The sequence below is a fragment of the Ambystoma mexicanum genome, chromosome 6p (assembly GCF_040938575.1).
Source record: "Ambystoma mexicanum isolate Mex_15411 chromosome 6p, UKY_AmexF1_1, whole genome shotgun sequence".
NCBI lineage: Eukaryota > Metazoa > Chordata > Amphibia > Caudata > Ambystomatidae > Ambystoma > Ambystoma mexicanum.
The window spans coordinates 613138900-613166330 of NC_090935.1; the positions used below are offsets into that span (position 1 = coordinate 613138900).

General features: G+C 45.6%; 1 protein-coding gene across 6 annotated transcripts in view; it reads right to left on the reverse strand.

Moving 5' to 3' along the window:
- POLK (DNA polymerase kappa) overlaps positions 1-27431 on the reverse strand; it is a 1714815-nt gene that overhangs the window by 356093 nt on the left and 1331291 nt on the right. For all 6 annotated transcript variants that reach the window (XR_011280653.1, XM_069627465.1, XM_069627464.1 and 3 more), the window contains one exon: positions 2823-2855. Coding sequence is in view for 5 of the 6 variants with exons in the window: in XM_069627465.1 (XP_069483566.1) it covers positions 2823-2855 (33 nt within the window). In the remaining variant the exon portion in view is untranslated. The remainder of the gene's footprint in view (positions 1-2822; positions 2856-27431) is intronic.

Sequence of the window (27431 nt, forward strand, 5' to 3'; positions counted from 1 at the left end):
CCCTGCTGTCACAGTTTCTCCTCAGAAAAAGCTGGCATCCTGGCCTCTAGGCAGGACCTTCCGCGGCAGCCCCCTTCCATGGATGAATTCTCCCCTCTCAGGTATTTCTGCTCCAGCCCAGCGTCTCTCCTGCTGGTCTCCCTTTCCTTCCTGTCAGCTCCACCTTTTATACACCTGTGGCATCTTAACAGGTTGCAGATGCGAGCCCTTGTATGCAATTGCCTGACAATTATTACTGGTGTTCTTTGGACATGCCTGACCCTCACAATAGTTTTCAGGCTTCTTCCTCGTCTCAATACCAGAGTGGTGTAATGGTGAATAGTAGGTTAGTGCATATAACTCCTAGTCACTGCTTCCTCGTCCCAGTACTAGAGTGGAATGACTGAGGGGAAATTAGAGGAAATTATTGGCAACAACCTGTGAAGGTACGGGAAGCGTAAGGTTTACTGTCATCAGGGAAAGGGGGATACCATGCCTCACCTAAAGAAATCTTCTCCCCACACCCCAAGGACCCTCCACCCAGGTGATCGTCCCTCGCTTCTCCACCCCCAGGGTCAGGATCCCTTCCCTGGCCACCCGAGAAGTAGGTGTGGCGACGCATTCAGGTTTTTCACAGTAGACACCCTCGTAGTTGGTGGAGGAAGATTAATGAAACAGCTCTTCATCTGCGATCTTTGAGAGAATTGCTTTCTTTGGAATTTTGAGAATTTAGGATAGTTATATCTGAGGAAGACCCCTTTTCTTTATTTGTTTAACTCGACACGATGGACATGTACTGATGTATGGAATAAAGGTTTAAGCAAATTTGGGGAAACCGTGAAAACACTTGAGGTAACATAACATTGATACATTTTACCAAAGCAGAAAATTACTTTTTATTAACAATAAAATAATACAAAATTAAATTAAACACACATAATTTTCTTTTTGTGTTTTCCCTTTTCTTCTTCTTCAACCCCTACCCCCTTTTTTTGTTTCACACCATTATTGATTTTGGGCCAGGACAAAGAGTTAACAGTAGCATGTTAAATCCCTTAAATAAAAGAAAAATGTATGTTCAAGATGTGAAATGCCCTGAAGAAGCTCACTACAGATTTTAGAACACTTAAAATCACATTGAGTGAAGTTCCCCGGAGGTTGTCTACCACCATGTAATCCTCCATCATATAGCCACCCCAGGGTCAGAATTCGGTAGTGGCTGCCGTCCCCTGGCCACATGGGGAGAAGTCACCACCGGGAAAGGAGTGATGACACCATCAGATTCATCGCACACCCCTTTGAGATTCAACTGTTCAACACACTTTCAGTGCTTGGAGGCAATCCGAGGGAAATATTTAATTCTGTTTCATAGACAAAAGCCACTCCGATCAACTGGGGTCTGTGATGCACAGGAATACTTAGCCATGTTTATTGTAGTAACAAAGACTACTGACTTGTCCAATACCCTGAAAGGAGCTCCTGAGATTCTTCTGCAGGATGAGGGAGTTGTTAAGCAAGGAATACATGCGTCTCTCCTTTGCTGCAGACATCTTGGTAATGGCAGCAAAAAAGATGGTCACATTAACGCTCAAGGGCATAACCCTAGAATAATGGTGCCCACCATAAATGGAAGATCGATTTCAGGGTAGGTAAGGGTTTTGATCAGATATTTGAAGGTTTTACGCAATTATATGCAGAACAAATGTTATCATGGGATAAATACTTATTTTATAAATTGCCAATTGTAATGTTGATTATTAACCCTGAAGTAGAGATGGCTCTTTTGAAGTCAAACATTTCGAGAACTGTTGGTGGTGATTATATTGTATGAAGGTTTCTCTCATAGCACCCTCAAGGAAGGTGATCGGACAAACAAGCACTGGATATGCCTCATTTTGACATTTTTAATTGGAATGGCATCTTCAATTTAGGTTTGATGTAAGTGAATATGGTCTTCATTTTACCGAAATAACTGTTCAACAGTGCTGTTTTTGGACAGAAGTAATTATTTAACAGTGTAATTTGCAGGCAGACAAAGTAATGTACATATCACTTATGAATTAGTTGTCTTATATGATGATTTACATCCAATGTTTTGCACTTCAGCCACATGTTTGTATCTATTTAACAATTAGTATTTCAGTCACCTTTTGCTTTATAATTTGTGTACATATTGGTACATCTTTAGAACCTTGTATTATATAATCAACATTAAAATGGACTAATGAAATATTTATCTCATTGTAACATTTGTACAACATAGAATTAAGTGTTGCCGGATATGAATGGGTCAAAGGGCAACTTTGTTTTTGTATTACTATGTAAAGGTTTTCTGTACCAAGTTTTCAAGGTGCAAAGAATGCCAGATCTAGGTCATAGTGACTATCTTGAACCTCTCCATAAGAAAGAAGCATCAGAGCGGGAAGGGGCGGTGAGCCGGGAAACAGTGAGATGGTGAGTTCTATTTTCGGAACACTCCTTATGTGAGGAATAGAGCACAGAGGGCAGCATTTGAAATGTATTTATTTTGGATTGACTTCATAAAGCCAGCTACAATTCAAACGGCTTTGTCCCAAGAGGCATTTTATTTTGCAGTGTGCACTCTATAAATGAATAAGCAAAGATTAATTGAAGTTAAGCATGGCAGTTAATAGGGCAGTGGATGTGGCCCATAACTGTCATGCATGGGCTGCAGTAACTAAAACCAACTGTTACATAACACCACACATGCTTTGTCAACAGAACAAGTTTGATGTTGTTTAACAATAATTATCAAGGCCATCCGAAATAGCATGACATTGCTTTTCATTTTACATGCCCATTTTATAATTAAAAGATCATACCTTTCTGTGCTCATGCTTTTCCTCTCTCCATCCCTTAAGAAAGAGAAGTAAATATTTCAGTCAATTCCATCATTTTCGAACGCAAAGAAGACGATGATGATAGGCATTGGTGAACTTTGCATGGCAACAATCTTCTCAATTTAAGTCAAAATGTAAACTTTTTTTCACTGAGATTCACATTTAAAATAGTTCTAAAAATGCCAATGTGTATTTGTCAATGAATGCATCCTACAAAGGAGAAAACTCATGGGGTGTACAACAGAGCAAGATATCCATACACAGCAGCTCAATAAATAGTTACAATGGTCCTCCTAACGCATAATGCATTTTTCCAGGCGTACACCTTTTCCCTGTGCAGAGATAAGTAGCACAAAAATAAAACCTCATTCAAATTTGGACCATGAAAAACTATCACCTGATCCCGGGTGTTCATCCACACATACGCTGTGGCACAAGGGCAAAAAGTCTAGCCATCTGCCTAGGGTACCAGTTGAGGAGGAGCAAACTGCCCAGACAATCAACATTTGTAGCTTAATTGCCAGTGGAGGGGGGCAGCAACATATCACCTCACCCTGGGGCCAGGTTATCTAAATGAGCCTTTCTTCATTTATTTTGAAATGTAGCAACAATCTTGCTGCTTGTATAATAGGAAATGGAGCAATCAAGTGTTGCCTTAATTGTGATTAACTAAAAATGTTTTCACTATTGCAAACGGAAGCTTTTTTTCGCTGCGTTTGATGTGCAGCATATACTTAAATGCAGTAAACAAATGTGTTTTACACCATACAACAAATATTCCCAAACAAGCATTCATTTTTGCCTTGGATCAAACGTTTTAGATCACACTGATTGGGGCAAACCAAGTTTGTTCCATTCTTTATGACACAAGCAGCAATGCGGGTGCTACATTGTTTCATTTTTAGCACCAGTGTGAATGTTGGGAGATCAATTGCTGGGTTTTGGCTTATTATTAGTCTTGTGGATTTGTATAATTTTAAGTAAAGGGAGAATTATAAGCAAAGTGAGAATTATAAGTAAAGCGAGATTAAACCATTGCAAGTAAACACAATTGGTCCACCTTTTATCTTCAGTACCATTCAGATTCCCAAACGTGTCAGGTACATGACGTGGAGCTAGAGCGTGGAATACGGTGGAGCTGCATACTGGGCACACAATATGCTGAGTGTTTTAATTTCTGTCGACATTTGTTTACTGTAAAATACCTCCTCAACAGATCTAGAACACTGTAGAAAACTTTCAAATGAATATCCTCCCCCATGTGCCTCCTCCCGCTTCCGCTCCTTTCAGCTCCTAACCCCCTCCACTGGAACTCCTTACCTCTCTCAATCTGCTCTATACCTACCTTTTCCTCCTTCCGCACTTCCCTGAAATCTCTCCTTCTCCATTCTCTCCCCTTCCCTTGAGTCTTTGCTATGATCCTCACTAACCTCCCCCTTCCCCTTATCCTCCCTCATTTTCGCCCTTATACCCCTTCCCTCCTCCTTCCCATCCTCACGCCTTTCCTATTCCCCCACAGAGTAATTGCTCTACCTACTGTTTTTATTGGTTCGATTAATGATTGTTTATTGCTTCTACTGTTATAATGTTCTATGTATTCTGTTGTTATAATGTAAAGCGCTTTGGATGAAAGCGCTATATAAACAAATAAATACAAATACAAATAAATACAAATATCACCAGAGGACAACAGAAACTAGACATAACGCATGTAGCCAATACGCCAATGACTGGAAAGAAGGCCGATAGGGAACACGCATATAAGAGCAATACAACCAATACTAGAACATTAGTAACCAAGAACTGTTAGCAGCTCAGATGGCATTTAGCCAACTACTTCTTCAGGGTCCGTTGCAGAGGTGTACTACATCTATCAGGGTCCGTTGCAGAGGTGTACTACATCTATCTGTGAAAGCCTTGTATGGTGGAGGGGCAACAATGGTATCACACGTAATGACAAAAATAACAAACTATTACCAATAAAACAAAATGTATTTAGAGATTTTATTTTGATTACTACATATAAAACTACAATAAGCATTTGAATGTTGTATTCCACATAATTTGTAACCTCATTAGTGCTAAAGACGTGTATGTGATGTTACAGATCTAGAACAAGTCACTGCATGTCTCTTGGGCAAATTCATCAGCTGAACTCATGGAGCCCTAAAGGAGCCTGACCTTATTCCCTGGACAACCCTTGGCGTCCACTGCAGAACCTGGTCACCCTTGCCCTTCACTTGGCAGGTGTGTTTAAAGTGAGTTTGCCCAACCATCCGGTCTAGCAAAATTCCGGGCTCAGGGCCATATGTTTAATGCTGTCGGAGCAGATGGCAAAAGTCTCACCCCGCGCAGGTAAAATTAGATTACTAGCCAGGTTCTGTAAGCCCCCACTGCGTGGGGGATTAGTAGTGAATACGAATGGTTTTCTAGGGCAGGGCTGGATGTTGCAGCAGGCTTAAGTCTTCTTCCTAAACAGTACAGAGCTCCAGCACATCAGCAAGCACCACAGAGGTGTTGGGAGTCAGAGGGTGAGAATCACGGCAAGTCAGTTCCATGAGAACGGCAGAGCCCTTTGTGCCGCAAACCCTGAAGCAGGTCAGGTCATTATCCACCAAGCAAGCAGAAAGCAAGTTTAACCATGTACTGCAGCAGGTATCTAGGTATGTCTAGGGCAGGTGGGTGAACCACAGGCTGCGTTTCAGCTCAAAGAGGCCGGCTGGTTCTCGGGGCTTGCTCCTACAGAGGAGGTGGACATTCCTGACCCACCAAAGTACCAAAGTGGAGGGCGAGGCTAACCAAGTGATGCAACAGACACCAAGGTGTGTCTGGAGCAGAAGGGCGAGTCCAAGCAGAGTCAGGGACCCACTAGGCCCATAGAAACCTCTGGATCTCTGCATCATGCAAGCCACCAGCAATGGCCGATCCAAAACACCCAAGTGCAGAGAGAGACAGAAGGCAACCATGACCTCATAGGGTCCACCATGACAATCCCAGGAAAAAGGGCTGGCTCCTGTTTGAGGCAGAGAACAACAAGAAACTACATGAATGGTAATACTTATAAGGAGATTGGATACATTAGTGGACATGGACACCTTTGCCACATTCCTCCGAATTACTGTGGAAAGTGGAAAAGGGAGCACAATCCGAACATATAATCTTCTAAATTTGAGTTTGATTTTCTGGAATCCTTCAGAAGCGCCTAGATCATGGTTTCAGCTACCGACAACAGGTGGCATTACTTATCTAGAAAAGAATTCTGTGAACCCTGTGAGGATCCCCATACACCCCAAGGAGCCAAGTCCTGACTTATCATAGGGATATACTCAAGGCCTAAAAGCAACCTCCAGGTCCATACACTCGTCCCACGCCCTCGAGGCATTCACAATGACTTACCCACAGTGCCCATGCAAAGCTGTGATCAAGGCTGAATTAAATCCTCACCATGGCCTTAAGGGCAAGCACCAGGCAAGACCATGGCTTCCGAAAGTGTCTCTGACAAGCGCGAGTCATGCAATGAAATATAATAGATCACACAAGTTACAAACATATGCATCTGGACTACAGAAAATGGATAGAGGCTGACATTATGGATAAATTGGACTCCACAGAGAAACATGGTCGCCAGATAGAGACTAAGGCTATGTCAAGATGTCCAAATCAAAAATGTCCTGTGTCTGAAATCCTTTCCTAGCCCTCACATTCTAAAAACAAAATCCAAGGTGAAAAGGGTAATGTCTCTGGTTTGAAAAGTGTGCAAATGTTCAAGATCAACATAAAGGTATAAGTCCAACAAAGGTTCCATATTGATAATGTTGCAAGATCCAAAAGGACTGCTTCTTCTTTGCCGCGCTTACCAGGACTTACATGTTCACTGTTTTTACTGCGTGGACTTCAAGACCCATCAGGCTTTGTGACACACCCCCTAGAGGGCGTGTATAAAACAGAGGCCATGCGCGGGCAGCGCAGCAAGTACCCTCAAGTACCGCTTGGCCGCTCACTGTCTGCGTTGCAAGATCCAAAAGGACTGCTTCTTCTTTGCCGCGCTTACCAGGACTTACATTTTCACCGTTTTTACTGCGTGGACTTCAAGACCCAGCAGGTGAATACTGCTCCACTGATATAAGGATTATTATATCAATTTAAAATCGTATTATAACCATATTTCCTTTGTTTGTATAGGCTTTGTGACACACCCCCTAGAAGGCGTGTATAAAACAGAGAGGCCGCCCGCACCGCAGGAAGTACCCTCAAGTACCGCTTGGCCGCTTAACCGCCACGGTGCTAAACTAAAGAGGTGTACATTTGAATCATCAGATATTTATAGCTGTCGTAAGACCTCAAGAATCCACCTTGCGGTAAAACACAATCCTTTGACATATCTGTGAAAGTTCATGAAAGCTGTCAGTATTACACCTATTTTCACTGTGTCTTCTTTCTATGTATTTATACCCATGAAGTGTTCATTTGTTTATTGAGTTTCTTTTGTAACTCTCTTCACGTGTATGGTAGCAAATTAACGAAGTAGGAGTTTAGTTATCTAGCAACACCTACCCCTGCTTTGCCTCAGACTTGTGCGTGTTGCATGACAAAACACAAAAACACTACAAAACAGAGTGGTGTTTAGTCAAACCGTTAATGCAAGTATACACATTGAAAACAAATATGCCAGGGCAAATAACACTAGCATTGACCCCGGTAGCCAATCAGGCTAAACAACTAACAAAAATGAAACAGGCGTCAACACGCAAATCAATAACACTAACACCCATCCCTCGACCGTAACCAAGGACATCAGGTTGTTTTGTGCTAAGCAGAACGAAAATGAGACTCCAAACAAAGAAGTCTTAAACATGGTAGTCCCTGTTGCCAATTCAATCAATGGAAATGTTGAAATAAGCACTCAAAACACAGAATCAACGCTGAATCCTGTGAGCAGCACAGTAGATATAGGAAAATGCGTTGATGATCCACAACTCGTGCCACAATCAATGCCAGAAATAACTCTGCAAAATTTAAACCAAGCCATTTCGGATAATACTTTAGTACAAGCTGCAAAATCGCAGATAAAACTCCAGAAAGTGCAACCATCGAGTTTGGAAGAAATCACAGAAAGTGATGAAGTATTCACAAATGTATCAATTCATGCAAGCGCAAGAAACATTACGACCTCCTCTATTACCATCTCTCCGGATTATAGGGCACGATGTTCTATGGACTCTAACATTTCTATTGCCGCCTCTTACCTACAACCTACTCCGAGACGAGGACGAGTTCTCATAGAGCACACACCAACACAACCCACTACTGGGTTAATGGAGGTTACTTTAAATATGTTAAGTACAACAATTAAAAGCTTATATAAGCTCTTTGAATCGCTAGAGACAAAGTTAAACGTGCAATCAATCCAAATCCAAAGATTAGTGGAATGGATGGACAAAAACTCTGGAACTTTTACATCTATAAACCCAGCCATTCAATTAAGTGCCACATCTTCTACGAATGCTCAGTTCTCACAAGACAGAGTACAGAAGTCAACCCAATATGCTTTACCAATCTTTACGCACATAATCCATCCGGTAGAAGGTGGCGAGGCTGCAGTCACAGTGCTAGACTACTCATGGATTAGTCTAGACAAAGAACCAATTGTCATTTCACCACCATCGAACAAAGAAAATTATGTGTTCCAACAACAACCACCTGCTTAGAGCCGTCCAAGACACTTAATGTCAAAGCCATACCAGAACATCTCAAAAGCAAAGAAAAATATGAAAGGCAAAGCTAGAATATTGGTAGCAGAATCTACTCAGCCAGCATCAGTAGCAAATCAATCTGATACAATTCGAAAACTGACTACGTCAGAGAATAATATCTTACCAAGTTGCAAGGACAGATCTGTGTCTAAAGAGCCATCAACGGCAAAAACATTACCCCAGTACACCCGCCATTGGACCAACTTGTAGAAATGGTTGACAATATAGCCAATGAATTACCGAATGATCCAAAAACAAATGTGCCATCGTCCCAGACAAAAAGCACTAATTCTTTAGCACCATCTCAAACTCCAAGCACACAGGTTCTACCTCCTCAGGCATTGAGCCTGCAAGTAATAACTCCTGCAAATAACACACTGGCAGGCTCACAAGCACAATCAATGGCAGATGACCCAGCACAACAAATCAAAGCAGCTGTTGATGCCTAACCCACGTTCAATTAATTCTCAATGTGCATCTCTGGGAAAATGGCAAGCAAGTAGTGAAGTGGATCCGAGAAATTTTACAATACAAACGACACAAGAACAGACTCAAATTAATTATTGCACAAGTCACCAACATTAACAGCAACAATCCAACTTTCAGAGGACCAACAATCATATAAATATAGTTGGAGATCCTAACAAATTGAATATACTGGGGAAAAAAACACAGGATAACTTAAGACGAGATGATACTTTGAAAATTATGAAGAATGATAAAAAACAAGAAATTTTGCTAATCATCACACGCTGATACTGAAATGTTGAGAATCTCCACATGCAAAGAACGATCTGTGCAGAAGCAGTATCTTAAATATTTTCAATGAAATACATCAATTAGAAGATATTTCATCTGCTGATATTAACCAGGTCGAATTTCTTTGTGACAACAATCTATCAGTAGTACGCCTATGGATTAAATCAGGTTTAGTGATGAACACAATTTGGAAGGCTAAGGTGATTCTGTTTGAAATGGGCTTCCTATTAGCACAGGATCCGGAGCGTTTAGGCCAACAGCCCAACGATTACATAATCAAGGAAAATCAGAGCCAACCAAAACAAAAGATTCAACAAAATTGCAATTGTGCGTTCTGTGATCATTCCCAGCAAACATAACCATTACTAGACATATACAAATCCACTGCTACTTTATTAAGCTGGAACACTAGAGGGAATAGTCATCTGCAAGCAATCCTAAATAAAGATCTCAATGAATTCGATATTATAGCCCTCCAGGAAACATGGATGATAAATCTACCGATATGGGATGATCATGAAATCTCCTTGATTCCAGCAATACCTGCAACTAAGGGGAGACCTATGGCGGGACTACTAGTAGCAGTTAAAATAAGTTTGGGATTTATGATACAACCTTGGATGTCACCGAACAAGTTCTTACAGCTGGTTTAAATCTCAAATGGAGAGCAAGATCTGGCATTGATCAATCTGTATAAAAACCCAGCAGCAGTTGCCGACAATGTTTTCTACAAAGAATTGTCCACTTTATTGGAAATAATAGCCAAAACAGATAACATCATGTCAACGATAATAGTGGGTGATTTCAATCTTGACAGCATGAATATTGCTAAAAAGACTGACTTTCAAGGTATCAAAAGGTTGAAAAATGTCATGGAAGACAGATGTTTCCGAATGACCAATGGCTCACTCCCCGGAGATATTCCACCCAAACCAACATGGGAGAGAGGAAAATCGAAAAGTATTATTGACTACATATTCCTCTTGAAAAAAAAGTTTTTATGCAAGCGACAAAGTTTGAAATTCTAAAACAGGCTGTTAGCTATCACCATATGCTAACCTTAACTTGGCCTTGGGGTGATCCTCTTGGCAATCGACAAAAATGGATGCCAAGAAACTTAATCATCAATAATGCAAAAACGCGTTTCAGGTGGACATCTGATAAATTACAACTGCTGAATGTGGCCATACAAAATCAACAAACTAACATAGGCTGTGAGTTCTATGTAGGTACACTAGAGCCATTCAGAACCAAGAAACAAATCCATCTGCAAAATCCCCAAACAAAGACTAACTGCCACACCTATGATCCTTATCTTCAACAAATGAAAACAAACAAAAAAAAGGCATTGAGAGCTGCTGATGCATTGCCGATCGAAGAAAGGAAAAAAACTAGACAATCCATCAAATGTAAATATAGGAATTGGACCCGTTCGTATAAGGCAAACATGTTCCAAAGGGACAGTGAGACATTCATGTCCTCAATTGCGGGGAAGAACAGCTTACAAATCTGGCTACTTCTGAATGAAAGATCAGGTCAAATGCAAGTAGACTCGCAATTGAATGGTGTTTCTGAAATGAACTGGATAACACATTTTTCCACACTATACATGGATGAAAAATATAAAACTTACAACTATACTATGCAAATAGATGCAGCATGGATGTTACTCTGCTCAGAAGAGATCATTGAAGAACTTATTATCAAATCTTCAAGTTCACGGGCAGCAGGTCCTGACGGCCTCACAAACTTTATGCTAAAAGAACATCCTAAGCAATGGGCCATCATATTGAATACTATTTTCCAACATATTCTACATAATCAAAAGATTCCTGACTCATGGTGAACATCACTGATAATTCCCATCTTCAAAAAGGGCGACAGAGGATTGCCTTCTAATTCAGCCCCATCGCTCTCCTCGATATGCCAGTTAAAATCTTTGCACGCCTGGTACTGTGTGATTTTAATCAATGGATGGACGAGTTTAAACAACGGGACCCAAATCAAACAGGTTTTGTAGCAGGTATGTGGACTGCAGTAAACCTCCTCACTCTGAATGCATTGAAAAAACAAGCTCACAATACAAAAGTTCCAATCTATTTTGCCTTCATTGACTTGAAAGCTGCCTTCGATTCAGTGTTGAGGGTCAAATTAATCAACAAACTGATCAAAGCACATTGTCCAACAAGCTTGGCAGATATTATCTATCAGCTACATTCCTGTACATCAGTACAAATTAGACTTTCAATGGCTGGCCTTCTATCAGCAGCAATATGCACTGCAAGAGGGCTGAAGCAAGGCTGCACACTTGCTGCAGCCCTCTTTAACTTTTTCAGTCATAATGTAAGATTCTCCTTTATGAACATTGTCTCTGATTCACCTAAAATGAATAATGTCATGGTACATGCTCTCTGGTACGCTGATGATTTAGTCTTAATCTCTAAGACGCCATCTGGACTTCAGCAATTAATTTCTGCAATGTCTCAGTATTTCGATGAAAATGAACTTGTCATCAACATAGAGACATCTCAGGTAGTTATGTATGCACCTAAATATACAGCAAGGAATAAAATGGAGTTGAAAGTTAAAAATGTTAATCTTGCAATTGTGTCGAATTACATTTATTTAGGTCTAGCTTTCGATGTTCATCCTGTTGCACAATCATTAAAAACAAGCTTACTTCTGCCTTATCTCAGACTAAACTAATCTCGTATAACTTTGGAAAATGTTCTATCTGGCCAGCAATCATCTTCTGGCATCAAAAGATCACTCCTACACTGTTGTATGGGTTAGAAGCAACTGGCATTATGAAATGCAACTTTTTGAACAAACTTGAGGCCAAATATTGGCGTGAATTCTAAATGTCCCACAGTGTATTCCGGGATCTTGGTTGAGATACGAGTTAGGACTCACCTCTCTACAAGCCAAATATCAATGGCAACTTTGTGCCCTATTTCGTAAATGCCTGACCTATTCCAAATTTGATTCCGTACTATCAATACTTGCCAGCTATATGCTCACTTCTAAACATCACTTTGTGCAAGAGTGGTATAACTATGTTGTGGAAATAATGGCAGCTGCTGACTGTAACCTGGAGACCTTGATCAATGACCCAAACAGAGCCAAAAAAAAGATCTTCCTACAAGACTGGATTAGCACACAATCTACTTGCTTAACCTATAAACATTTTGACCAGCATCTATTTGGTGAAAAGAAAATGGGGTCCATTGAACCATATTTGTGTAAGGCCCCGAATCCCCAAATACGGTCTGCTATATTAAGGCTGCGATTGAATTTATGGCCAACTCGTGATCTAATGGCCCAAAGGAAACTGATCAGTCACGACGAAAACCTCTGCCGATTCTGTGTGAATGCATTACAGAAAGAAACATTGGAACATCTGATCACAGAATGCATAGCCCTATCTGTGGAGAGAAACAAATTATTTGCCAAACACATGGTCACAATTGCAAGCATTCCACCAGAACATAGGTGGGCTACAATACCTACAACACCCAACATGAGCATATACATAGCAACAATTATTTTTCTTAATGCTTTGCAACTATCAGATGAGCATAAAAGCTGCTAAACTATTAACAATTTGGAATGTGGAAAAAACATGTGTATTAGACTTCAAATTCTATTCATACAACTAAGCTTCTAAAATTCATTGTTTGATTAATATGTTGCGCATTGTTATGCTCTTTTGTTGATGGATGGTTGCTCCTTTATTTTCATGTTTCTAATTATGTTTCTAAATCTCTGGTTTTTAATAATGTTCACAAAAATGGCTGCAATTTTGTTTGTTTGAAATTAAGTTTTGTTTATCTGAAATTTTGTTCTAAATTTTGTTTTAATTCATCTTGTAAATAACAAATTAATCATGAAATAGATTTTATGAATTTGATATGAAAAAAATAGTAAAAAAGATAATGTTCACAGTTCCAGTAAATGATTCCTTCCCCAGATTTCGGTCTACCTAAACAAAAGTTTAAAAAGAATAACCAGGTTCTTTATAGCCCAAGAGGCTAACACCCCTCCTCTTGGTGTTGCAATTCACTTCAGGGAAAAGGACTCCCTTCCCCAGGTCTATTTCACATTCAATGTAAGTCTGAAATCCTAAGAGCATGAATATTCCTTGGGATTCTGTGACTCACACAATACCTGGTATACTCCCCTGCCAGGTTCCTTTCTGCATTCACTGCAATTCACTTCACACACATGGCTTTTCCTGGTATACTCTCCTGCCAGGACTCTCATTATGCGATTAACTTTAAACACACATGTCCATCTTGTTTCCCTACTTGGTCTCCCCCAAGTTCACACTGGGGGTCCCTGACCCCAGTCCCACTGTCTGGGGGCTCTCAATGCCGTGACCAACAGTGCTTCATTGTCACAACCCTTTCCCTGGGCTCACCAGTTGCTTTCTTGCACTGTCTCCAGGCCCCGTCTCTGAATTAGATGCCTCTCCAGCTCCTCTGACCCTGCAGGCACCTCCGGCAGGGGTCCAGTCCTCAGTCGGCATCCCAGCTCCCTCGGTGGTCATGATGCATGCTTGCTTACTTTCACCTCGCCACAGACTCCGCTGAGTTTCTCTGGGCACGTTGCTCACCGGGCTGCCTTCTCGCGCCGCCTTGCGGCTCCGTCTGCGTTGCTGCCGCCAGCCACTGTACTCCCGGTCTCTCTGTTCATCTGACCTTACCACTGCTGGGTTTCCGCGGCAAAATCTAGCCAGTCGGATCGCCTATTCTCGTTGCATTCTCGAGCTGCACCAGGATGAAGAAGAAGAACTCCATAATTCTCTTCCCAGCATGGTTTTAAACCGTGCTGGGCCAACTGCTGGTGTTGGTTCTAATTGGGAGTAATCATCATTGCTCCTTGGCTCTTTCTCATCTCAGTGTTTGTCACTTTGTTTTTTATCTGATATTGAAGAGTTACTGTCAGAAGACTTGGTAAGTTGTTGAAGGGATCATGGCGGTATGCCATCAAGGCATGGGGAATTGAGGGACTATCCCAAAAAAGGGAAAGGGGGAAAACAGGTCTCACCTGATGATGTCATGTCATCTCCCCTCCCCCGAGGGTCGCCTCCCCCCATGTGGTCCTCGCTGGAATAGCCACCTCCAGGGTCAGGATCAGGTAGCGGCTGCCCTCCCCTGGCCACATGAGAAGAGGCTACCTCAGTGTAACGCTCACCTGGTTCCCACGGGGGCGCTGGGCTAGTCTGGATTGCTGTGGCCTCTTCTAGCGTGATGCGCAGGACCCGGAACACCGATTGGACAGGACCTCCAAATTGTGCTTGCCTGGCCCGTAGGAATATCCTTCTGCAGATGAGAAAGGGGATTAACAGTCTGCAGAATAGTGTGCGAGCTCCCCCCTTTCCCCCTTCGTTCCTCTCTAACTTCCTCCAAACCGCGGTTTAAGCTCACCTTATGGTTTGGAAGGATGAACTCTCCATCCTGCTTCTGGTGCAGGGGCGCGTGTTCGTCCAGTTACTTCACTGGTTTTCAGAATGGCGCTGGCAAAATCCACTTGACTTTCCTGAGAGATGCGCCGTAAGTATGAAAGTTCAAAGATCAAGTGAGGTCCCCTTTATGTTGTCTTTCTAACCTGTGATCTGTCCTTTATTTCAGGTGCAGAATGAAGGCGATGCGTCGAGGGGTTAAACTGCCGAGGTGAGTAGTGATGAGGCCGATCCCTCTAAATGTCCTATCATTCCCCAGAAATGTCTCTTGTCCTTTCCCCATAGGGGCCGGGGTACGGTACCTGCCAACGGGGCGGCGCCGACCCGAAATGTGGAAGAAAAGCCGGTAAGTATTATGGCTGTTAATCGGGCTTTCCTTCTGTGTTTCTTCTGCTCACCTTTTGTTTCTTCCTCTCTCCCCTAGGTGCAGAGATGTGGCGTCCGATGCTGACAGCCGCGATGGAGCCGGGAGATGTCTCGAGGACAGGTGAGTGAAGCGTGGCGCTGAAGCCAGCAACGCGATGCTTTTAAATGGAAGTCTTTCTTCAGGGATGCTGGCGAGAAGATTCCGGATGCAGGTAAGAAGTTTGAAATAGTCCTTGGTTTTCACCTTTCTCTTCTCTTCCTTCCTTGCAGGTCTTCCAGGTTCGAGGCGGGCGTGGCTGGAGTCCAGGAGCAGGAGCAGACACGGTGAGCGTTTAGCTGCAGGAAGCAGAACAACGCGAAGCATGAGCTGCTGTCTGGGCGTGGCTTAAATAGCCTCCAAAGAAGTCCCAGGTATGTATCCTTTCCCAACTAGGTATGTATCCTTCCCTGGCCACGCCCGAGTGAAAAAATAGACCCTATGAAAAAATAGTCCCTTTCAGGTCTCAGGGAGGCCTGAAGCGTGCAGCATGGTCTGCATCAGTTAAGTGCACAAAACACCTCCCTTTATGAGCCTTGCACCTATGGCGCCAGGACTGATGTCCAACATGAGCCTGGCGCCAAAGGCGCCAGGACTGAGTCCAAAGAGCCCCTATAAGGGGCCGCTGGGCTTTTACCTGAGGGCATGATGCCTGCTTCCGGGGGTGCTGGGCCTGGCCTGGTGCTCCGGGGGTAGGCATCATGACACTCAGAGAAAGGAGTGATGACATCATCAGATTCATCACACTAGCTTACATGATAACTGTAATTTCCACAGATGGAAAAATAAAGGATGTTGCTAAACGGATTAGATGTCTTGCTTTGGTGTTTCAGAATTGCTATTCCATGGGTTATTGAAAGGTACTGCTGACTACTTTTTGAATGCAGTACAATCCATTTTGCTATAAACCGTGGAAGGGTGGATTCACAGATCTGCATGATGGCGGACAGCTTCTGAGGCATTGGGGCAAACCAATACATCAGGCAGCCACCAGCAGAGATACTACAGGCAGATAAGGCTTAGGACAGCAGTTGGTGAGCACCCCTCAGGAGTACAGGGTAAAGCTATTTCGCCCAATGACACTATGGGAGGATGAGTCTGACTCAATACTAACGAAGGCCACAGAGACACCAGCGGTCAGTAACTGGAGGTCAGGCTCTCCTGGGCTCGGCTCAGTAAGGAGAGCAGTGGAGAGGGACAGGTGGCAATGATTGATGGGACTCCTAAGGCCAGGGGGGAAATCGGGCAGTGGGCACCGTGTGCCGGGAAGGCACAGAAGGCGGAGCGGTCACTGACATTGCGAGTGGGCCACGCCGGAACCCATGGTTAAAGATAAATCCAGGAAGGGTGGACTACGGAACAAAATGGATTAATACACGGAATGCTGTCCTTTGTCTGCTGCAAACCTTGCACAAGTAGATGGAAGCGGGTAAGGGGAACCCCAGACCCTTCAGCTCTCCCTCAAGGACATAAAGGGAGTCATACTGGAGTCTAGGGCCACTGTGGAAGAAAGAATCAACGGCCTTGCGTCGGAAATCGCCTTTATATAACAGGACCTGCGAAAGATGGCCACAGGGGTGGGATAGGCAGAGCAGCACATCTCTGTCTCAGAGGACGCCCCTAGACGCCTGAAGAGGCAAATGGCTGAATCGGCAAGAAAATCACTCACCTGGAGAAGAGGGCGGAAGACAGAGGGGGGAGATCGTGACATAATAACCTGCGGAACCTTGAGATGCCGGAAAGGGAAGAGGGTCCTCAGCATGGAGCTGTTTTTGGAGAACTGGCTAGCGGACCTGTTCGCCCCGAAGAAACTATTGAAATTCTTCTCTATCGAGAGAGCATACACAATCCCAACAGGTCACCCGGTCTCTGGGGCACCCCGGGCACAATCTTTGCAAGGCTCCTGAACTACAGGGACCGGGAATCTATGTTGCAAACGGCGAGGGCCACAGGCCCGTTAACTTATAACGGGCATAGGATCGGACTGTTCCTAGGCTACACTAATGAAGTTCAAAAAGCCTGCCAATCTGTCGATTCGGTTAAGAGAAAGCTGGCATTTCTGGAAGTCAAATATGCTTTCTTCTTCCCGGCACAGTTGAAGGTCTACCACAAGGGGACAGTCCACCTATTTCACAACACTGCGGAAGCATGGAACTGGATGGAAATACGGATTATGTCAGCACCCGGGTCCTGACAGCCAAAGGGGCAGCCAGATCAAAGGAAACAGCGGGAGCATCCACACTCATGTTTGGCAATCATGGATCAGCTTGGAGTAACAGCCGCAGCGGAATACTCAGGGGACGCTGGCTGAATTAAAGGCTGGGATGACTCCGGCACAAATCAGAAGTTTTTAAGATGGGGTTGCAGCTCAAAGGTGGCGACTGGTGGGGAAAGGGGGGCTTATATTGGCTGCCCAGTTGCGCACCCCACCCATGGTTGGTAGTATTCTCTTGTGCCCATTTGACACAGGATTAGGGTGACAGGTGCTTCATGTTGGGGGGTGGTGGGGTACAGGGTGTAGAGTTGTTTGTATGGTTAGGTTTTGGTTGGTACGTCTTGCTTGATTGAGTTCCACAAAGATACGGTGAGGCTTGGGGGTGCAAGTGGGGGGCCTGAGAGAAAGGGTGAGAGGGGGAGGCCCAAGGCAGAATATAGTTTGTCTGGGATGATGGTTCATGATGGGAACATTTTGTTGATGACCTGGAATGTGAACGTGTTGTGCTCGGGTGTAGAGCGTAGACTGATGCTATAATTTCTCAATAGGCATTCTCCTGGGGGTCAGGCATCTGATTACAGCATTATACAAGCACTTAAAGGCAGGTGAGGACCCTCCAATAAGGCCATATATGAGAAGTTGGCAGAAAGCCAGAGGGTGTACGGTAGAGGAGGAGTGGACGAGGCTATGGGAACATATCCCTAAACTAACAAGATCCCTCAAAATCAGGGAGATCTGGTTGAAACTGATCTACCAGTGGCACCTGACGCCATCAAAACTGCATAGAATGTACCAAGGGGCCTCGCACATATTCTATCCAAGGGGACTATAAGAGGTTCAACACAGACTGGTCGTCCCTACCGAAATACCTAAGGAACGATGCAAGGGGAGCTTGTTGCCCAAGGACCATGGGACTGACTATTAGGCATAGTACAACGCCCTGCAGAAGGCACGATATGATGGGCCCTAGGACCCGAACAAACTGGAACAACGGTCACATCACATCAACGGTACCCCCAGGGAACAGCAAGCATCAGACTACACTCGAACCAAAGGGACGGGAGGAGGGTGGGGGGTGAGGGAGTTTGCATTCATGTTCGAATGTGTTATTGTTTGTGAAAACTGCTAATAAAAAGTTACATTTTAAATAGGCATTCTCCCGACATTGCATTTCTCACTGAGACACTTCTAGCATGCACTGAATGCAAATTCTTAGAACCAATTACAGGGTGACATTCCATTCTGGCTTTTCAAGGGGTCCAGGAGGGTGTTCATACTCCTTCATAAGGGGATCCCATTTCAGGTTACAGAAATGAAACCGGATTCCAAGGGGAACTTCATATTGGTCAAAGGGCAACTATGGAAAGCTACATGGGGTATGGTATACCTTCTCTCCGACCTCCAGGCGCTAGCTAACCCTTCAATGACATACTGAGTCATGGGTGTTGGGTGGGGGACTTTAATGAGGTGATGAACCGGTGCCTGGATAGAACACATATTGGGGGAGGCCCTCCAGCCTCTTTTCCTTTTCAGATGGGGAGTGGGTGCAAGTGGATCCAGGTCACCTGGCCTCAGCCCCGCCCACCTGGAGCCTTCCTGGTTGCCACTCTTTTTCCCCACTCAGCAAGCCCCGCCGACCTGGTGCCTTCCTGGTTGCCGCTCTTTTTCCCTACTTAAGGAGCCCTCCAGCCTCTTTTCCTTTTCGGATGAGGAGCAGGTGCAAGTTGATCTAGGTCACCTGGCCTAAACCCCGCCGACCTTCTTAGCCCTGCCTCTTCCTCCCTGCTCTTAACTCTTAGATCAAGGGCGTCTCTCACCTGGATGTACGAAGCGAAGGGCAGACAAAGAAAAGGGCAATTCCTGTTTGGACCTGTTCGGACCAAGGAGGACCCAAGGCCCGAACCCCTGCTTAGACAGCAGGCACGCATGCACCAACATGTGTTTACTCCCTCTGTCCTCACAGGCCATCCCCACCCCTCTGCACCCCCCGTGATGTTCCCTTGTGCCCCCCCCTTCTCGTACACAGGTGCTGCCGGTTTTGCTTGATTCTTCTACACTGCTCCCCCTCCCACCTCCAGCCTACTTCTGCAGGAGTCTGTCCTGATACATTCTGGTTTCACCATTACCGTTGTGTGGCCAATGCTGGATTTGACTTTTATGGACTTCATTGATTCACGGTGCATCACCCTTTCTCACGGGGGCCCTAAATCATGCTGTTCCCATCTTAATCTTGTAACCAGGCTTGCAACATTATGTGTTACTACTGACTTCTGCAATTGTATTCGCTCTACCTTCTTGCTTCTCCACTCTTTTTGATTGCTTACTCTCTGTTCCCTCCTCCTCTCCCTTTTCCTTTCTCCTCCCCTTACTTTCTTCTATGCACTTACTTTATCAGAATTGTCCCTGGACCTAATATGATAGCAACCTTGTCTATCTCCTCCCCTGTCCCCTTGCTTGTTCCCCTCCCCCTCCAGCACTAGCGGAAATGTCATCAGGCCTAGTACGATGGTCACTTGTTTTGTTCCTCCCCTCCCTTTCTGCACCCCTCTCCCTCACCTTTTGTTTTCTCCGGCTCTAGCAGAAATGTCGTCAGGCCTAGTGTGGTAGTCGCCTGTCTGTTTCCATTTCCTTCCCACTCTCCTCCTCCCTTCCTTATCTATGTCTTAGCACAGAAATGTCATTAGGCCGGGTACAATAGTTAATTTCACATCCTTACTGTTCATGGCCTGTAAGAATGTAATAGTATTTTCCCTTGTTCCCTTCCTTGCCTTGAAGTGCTTTGAAACACATTGGGCCTCATTACGAGTCCGGCGGTAGCTGTGTCGGAAAAACCGTCAGGCTGCCGCCGGACCGGTAATTCCATTCCGCCTCTATGATTACCGGGATCACTGGGGCATTAAACCCTGGTGACCCGGTAATTCTGGAGGCTGAATTCTGTAAAGCTCCATTCCCATGGAAACACTGGTTCCGTCTATGACAGAGTGTAACGCTCACCTGATTCCCGTAGAGGCGCCGGTCTTGACTGGGCGTATACCGTATCTGCAAAGGTGATGTGTAACACACGGCTGGCTCTTTGGGCTGGACCTCTGTGCACTGTATGTCTGACTTGAAGGGTAAGATGTCTGCAGATAGAAAATATGGGATTAAGGAACTGGGTTATTGAATGTCTCTCTCTTCTTCCCTTTCTCTTCTCCTGTAGAACCCCAAAGGTTAGCGCTCTCACCTTAGGTAAGTGAACGCCGTGCTCTCCATCTGCCTCGGGGCAGGGTGCTGTAACCAGTTTCTTCACTGGATAAGGGGAGCAGGCCTCTTGACTTCAGAGGACTGCTGTCCGTCGTTTACTGCACGAACGGTAAGTTTCGAGTAATTCTAATGTCTTTAAAGTCTTTAGTAATGATGTTTCTTGTTTTGCAGGGTTCCGGCGATGGCGGATGCCGGGCTGAAGTGAGTTGAAGATGGAGCCCGTGTGATGAATAGAAGCGCCTGGAAGCACGTAAGTAAGCGCTTGTTGCCTGCTTCACGATGCGCTCTAACTGTCTTTTTATTTTGCAGGTACAAGTTCGGAGCGGCTGCAGGGTGCCGGAATACCCACTGGGTTAGATGTGGAAAGGAGTAATGGCACGTGAGTATTAAAGTTCCCCAATGTCTTTAAACGCACCTTGTTTTGTCTTTCAGATGCGGGATGCAGCGCCAAAGGCCTCCGGAGCGTGCGAAGAGTTGGTAAACTTTTGTCTTTCAGATGCCGGAATGCAGTGTGAAGACCTCCGGAGCGCACGAAGAGTAGGTAAGCCTTTGTCTTTCAGATGCCGGAATGCAGCGCGAGGCGTTGGTGACAGCCGATGGACCAGGTAAGTGAAGAGCTGTCACTGAAGACCGTAATGCTAACCTGTTCTTTCTTGTCTTTATAGGTGTTGCTGAAGACTGGATTCAGGATGGTAAGCCTTTTTCCTTAGGCCCAGGATCAGATGCAGAAGACACGATGAGCGTTCTGCTGCAGAGGATGCAGAATAACGCAAAGCAAGATTCATCCATCGGGTGTGGTTTAAATAGCCTCCTGTAGTGCTTAGGTGTCTCCTTCCACAGCCACGCCTAGGTAAGAAAAGAGTTCCTGCTTTCCAGAAGAGTTCCAGTATTCTGAATCTAGGGAGTGGCTCCTGCCCCACCCAACAGGAAAAGTAGTTCCAAACAGAAGAGGATCAGAGGCTCAACTGGCAGGCAAGTAAGCAGCATGGTCTGCTGCAGGTAAGTCCACCCAAGCATTATGAGCCCGGCGTTTCCAGCGCTGGGACTGGGCATATTTATGAGCCTGGTGCCACTGGCGCCAGGACTGGGTCCAAAAGGTCCCAATTGGGACTGGTTGGCACTCGGAACCTGGGTTATGGATCTGCGTCCAAGGGAGTTGGGAAAACCCTGACCTCTTGGAAGCAGAGATCATGACACAGAGCCAGTGTTTCCATGTCTGCCTGCAGGCGGGTGGTGTTACTTCCGCCAGAGACTGCAGGATTTACCGCCACCGTTGTTTCCAGACCGGCTGACTTGTCATGAGGCCCATTGTGTATAGGCGCTATATAAATAAATGATCATATCATTGGCACTAGAAATCCTGGGCTTCCCACTAGGTTGTGCTCATTCGCTAGCGCACTGGGTTGGATGGATGCATGGAGGTTTGGTTTGGTTTTATTTATATATCGGTGGCTGCACACTGCAGAAAAGGGGTATTCATTTTGCTCTGAGGTTGTAAGGAAGAAATGGAATCAAACAGTGAAAACAGACTCAAGTGATCACAGTTTGAGGGTGTTTATTGAACTTCAATGGGTTGGTAGAATGCCTATCTAAACCTAATTCTAAAGATGGGAGCAAGCTACGACCATCAAATAATAATAACGCAGTTCTAGAGGAGTCTGTCAACATAAAAGGGCCTATACTAATAAACATATTGCCAATCCTTACTTCTAAATACAAAATAGTGTGGGATAACAATGTATGCAAAAGAAAATTGTTCAAGAAATGATGTGTCAGGATAGTTGAGCAGTTGGCTTCCCTTCCCCACGTTTACAGCATAGGGCAAGGCAGCACATGAGGGCTTCGAACACAGTCTGGCTTCTTGGCCACGAAGTAACAGTTCAACACGTAGGCATCAGGGTCTTCTGCCAAAGTCTCTCTCACAATGACAATCTCATATTGCAGAGGGTCTGATGTAACAAACAAAACACAAAGGTTTGTTCCTTTGTCAGGGTTTTCACTTTCACAAATTCAAGACTGGTCTCCCTCCTTGCGGGATGGACGGCCCTGGTCACAGCGCAGGAGTCTCTAGGCAATGTGGCCCTGGATAATGCCAGAGCGGTGCACTAGGATAGGAGGCGTCAGAAACATGAAACGGGGGACAAGGCGGGCAAAATACTGGCCTGGTCAGTGTAAGATACACAGGGGGAGTGGGCATGTGCAGGTCATACAGGATGCCCAAAGGAAGTCGATGACAGAGGACGTGGAATTCGCGAGCAAATTTGCCCATTATTATGAGACATTGTACAGTCCTTTGACAGGAGGGCCAGTGGCAGGGGGAATATACTTGACTCAGTGGCTTCCACTAGGCTCACCATGCAGCAGGCCTCAAGCACGGAGACAGATATTTCAGAGAAACAGATCTCTGCTGCACTGGTGCAGTTGCAGATGGGTAAAACCCCGGGAACCAACAGCTTCCCGGTGGAAGTGTGGAAGAGGTTGGGGGAGCGGGTGATAGGACTGCGGCACCGTCTCTTTATGCAATGTAGGCAAGATGGGTGTCTCCCACCGGATCTCAGAAAGGCGAGCATAGTGGTTCTCCCGAAACCTGGCAAGGCCCCGGAGCAATGTGCCTCTTGCAGGCCAATCTCATTCATTAATGGAGAGGCTAAGATCCTTGCCCGGGTTCTGGCCAATTGTTTGCTTGGGGTAATTAGCTCCCTGATTCAAACGGACCAATGCAGGTTCATGCCCTCTAGATCCACATTGATGAACCTGTGCGGGGTTGAATTAGACTCTTGCAATAGACTTTGAAAGGGCATTCGACTCTGTGAGGTGGGAAGCATTATGGGAGAGCACGGGCTTAATGGGGATTCGGGAGAATTTTTTGTCTTGGGTTTGCCTGCTTTACACCTCTCCTAAATCGTCGACTAGGGTGAACGGGATCTCTTCTCTGACCTTCCCACTGTGGTGGAGTACAAGGCAGATGGGGAAGGGAAGGGGGAGTGATCTGGTGTCCTCATAGCCCTTAAGTAGTACCAATTTAAGGTCAGAGGGGAAGGAGAGAGGATGGGGGGAAATGAAGGGGGGCAAGGGTAGGAGGGGAGGGATAGGGAAGGGAAGTCAGGGGGGGGAGTGATGAAGATGGGCTTTCAGGGAGTGGCGGAAGGATGAGTAGGTAGGGGTGGAGCGGATGGAAAGCAGAAGGGAGTTCCAGTGTAGGGGGGCCAAGAGTTGGAAGGAGCGGAAGGGTGAGGAGGCACTTGGGGCTGGGGGTACAGTGAGGAGGTAGAGGTTTTCCGAGTGGAGCGAGCGGGAGGGGGGAGTAAAATGAGAGGAGGGAGGAGAGGTAGGGGGGAGAGATTTGCAGACAAGACAGATTAATTGAAATTTCAGTTGTGAGAGGAAGGGAAGCCAGGCGAGTTGAGAGAGAGAGAGAGGAGGAAATAGAGTCTCGAGGGCCGAGGAGACAGAGTACGGATAGAGGAGTGGTAGATGGATTTTAGGGGAGTTAGGTGAGAGACAGGGAGTCCAAAGAGGAGAGAGGAGCAGTAGAAGAGGCGGGAGAAAATAAGGGAGGAGATTAGGAGTTTGGAAGCATGGAATGTGAGAGAGGAGCGGATCTTGAGGATGTTATAGAGGTGGTGGCGACTCGTCGAGAGGTTAGAGAGATGTGGTTGGAGAAGGAGAGAGAGGAGTCAAGGTGGAGGCCGAGATTGCGGGGATGGGAAGATATGGGGAGGTTGGAAGGCGGAAAGTGGGTGAAGGGAGGGGGAGAAGGGGAGAGAGTGTTAGGAGGGAAGAATAGCACCTCAGTCTTGTCAGTATTGAGAGAAAGAAAGTGGGATGAAATCCAATCTTTTATGGCCGTGAGGCAGGAAGAAAGAGTGAGGTGGAGATCAGATGTGAAATAAGAGAAGGAAAGAAATAGTTGGGTGTCATCAGCGTAGAAGTGGTGGGAAATGCCGAAAGAAGAAATGACTGGGGAGAGAAGGGAGGTATAGAGAGAGAAAAGAAAGGGTCCCAGCACGGAACCCTGAGGGACGCCATAGTTCAGGGGGAGGCTGGATGAGGTGCGGCCGCCCCAGGAGACAGTTAAGGATCGACTGGAGAGGTAAGAGGTGAGCCAGGAGAGTACAGAGTCTTTGAAGCCGAAGGAGGACAGAGTGCTAAGAAGTAAGGGGTGATCTACGGTATCGAAAGCTGCAGAAAGATCAAGGAGGATGAGAATTGAAGATTGCTTAGCGTAGTGAGCAGTGAGGAGAGAGTTGAGGACATAGGTGAGGGCAGTCTTGGAGTGTTTAGGGTGGAAACCAGATTGAGAGGTGGGGAGGAGGGAGTGGGATGAGACGAAAGCAGAAAGTTAAAAGTAGGCAAGGCGCTTGAGGAGCTTAGAAATAAAGGGGAGAAGGGAGATTGGCCAGAAGTTGGAGGCAAGAAGAGGGTTAGCAGAAGGTTATTTCAGGATAGGGATTATGGTAGCATGTTTGAAAGCTGAAGGAAAGGTGGCGGAGGAGAGAGAGATGTTGAAGAAGGTGGTAAGGTAGAGAATAAGGAGGGAGTACATTTTGGGGTGAGGGAGGTGGGGATGGGGCTAGGGGGGCAGCAGTAGGGTGAGGTTTGGACAGGAGGTAGGAGACACATGCAGGGGTGATATGAGAAAAGGTGGACAAGTTGGCAGAGCTGGAAGAGGGGGAGGGAGGGGAGAAGGCATAGAATGATATGAGAAATAAGAGGATTGATTAGTCAGAGAAGGGGATTTGACCCAGCGTCGTTCGAGGCGTCGGAGGAGGCGGCGCATGGACAGAAGGTGTGAAGAGAGCCAGTTATCTGTCCGGTACAGGGGTGTGAAGATGCAATCCCACAGAGCTGCCTGTATGCGATTGCAGTCTCTGGCTTCAAATACTAAGGAATTCACCTGAGCCCTAGCCAATCAAATTTCTCCCGCCATAATCTCTCCCCAGTGGTGGGTTTTTTTTCTACTAGACATAACGCACTGGTAATCTCTCCCACTGACCCTACTGGGCAAGGCGGCTCTCTTTAAATTGTTGGTGCTTCCAAAGTTTCTTTATGTTCTGCAGAATGCCCCACTCCCAATTCCCAAGCAGGTTTTCACAGACATTGAGGGATCCTTACAGGATTGCTCTGAGGAGGTAAGCAGCCACAGGTGGCCCTGAAGACAATGAAAAGGGTTGGTGTGGAAGGGGAGATAGGCCTACCCAACCTCTGTCGGTACAGTGGGCTGCTCAACTCAGGGCAGTAAATGACTGGTTGCATGAGGATGCAGCACTCCCTCACATTGGGATCGAGAGGAGCTGGATGAAGGGACAGAGCCTGAGACCCTCACGGATATGCTACGGCACACGTGTCCGGTATGGGCGGACACATACCAGGACATCGGGTGGGGAGGCATGCCGGCCTTGGACCAGCACATCTGGCATAATATACACCTACCTGAACTGCTTAAAATGAGGTACTTTGGGAGTAGGGAAGTTAGAGAGATATTCGCCAAAGCAGATGTGATACAAGAGGACCGACTCTGCTCGTATGAGACAATACATGAAAAATACTGTCATCTGTGTAGGGAGCAGTTTAGATATGTGCAATTCACATACGCCATGCGGGCACAGTTACCCTCTTTGGAAGAGATCCTGAAGTGCACAACCCTAGAGGCGTACGTATTCCCTGCGGGTATCCCCTCCAAGGTGACCCCCACACTGTATCAGTTGATAACTGCCTTGGTCACTGAGGGATTAACCCACCTGAAGGATAGATGGGAGCGGGATGTGGGGCAGTTGAAACCAGAAGAATGGGTGGTGGCTCTCATGTTTCCAAGGGAAGTGGGGATCGCGGGCAGACTTCGGCTGATACAATTTAAGATCCTTCACAGTATATACTACTCTCGAACAGCACTGGCCCAGTGGGGCGTCGTAAGGAATGATGTATGTTTGAGATGCGGAAGAGAAGGGAGCACCTTTTATCAATTGTGGGACTGCACTCAGGTTCAGGTTTTCTGCAGGAGATGCTTGCGCAAACTGTCAACTCTAATGGTAGCCCCAGTGTCTCTGGATCTGAAGTTAGCCCTGCTGGGGATAAGGGGTGAAGCAGAGTTCAGGAAATACAAGAACATTTTTCTGGCAGTAACAATGGGGCTGGTTAAGAGGGTTATTGCAGCGTTGTGGGGCTCTGTGGAGCGCCTTAGACTGAGCCAATAGACTGCGGAAGTGGACAGATATATATCCCTTGAGAGGAGTGTGTATAGGACGAGAGGGTGCCCAAAAGATGTATGAAAATATGGGGCAGGTGGGAGGTGGAGGGATCAGGGGAAATTGTGGTTTGCTTTTTTGTTATCCCGTCTTGTATAATGTTGCAATCTCACCCGCTTGGATCACCTCTTTTATTCATCTGTTTATTAGAAATTATGTTATCCTGTGGATGCGGTTCTATCAAGCTTGGACACAGTTATGTTTGTTTTCTTTGTCTGTTATTGCAAAACTAATAAAAAGCAGTGATAAAAGGTTTGCTGTGAACCAAAAGAGCGGGAGATACAGAGTATTTTGTGCTGCATAGAAGATGCATAGCTTCTCCATCAGGTGATTTATATCATCGTGAGGAATTTCAGTCCAACACAAAAACAAACTAAATAAAATGGAGGATACAGAGATGGGAATATATTTTGGCAGGATTTTATGGTTTGGCATATTAGCTAGCTCTGGATGGTTAATAAAATACTTCCAAGTACCTTTCCCAGCGAATGTACCAGCACTGCTTTCAG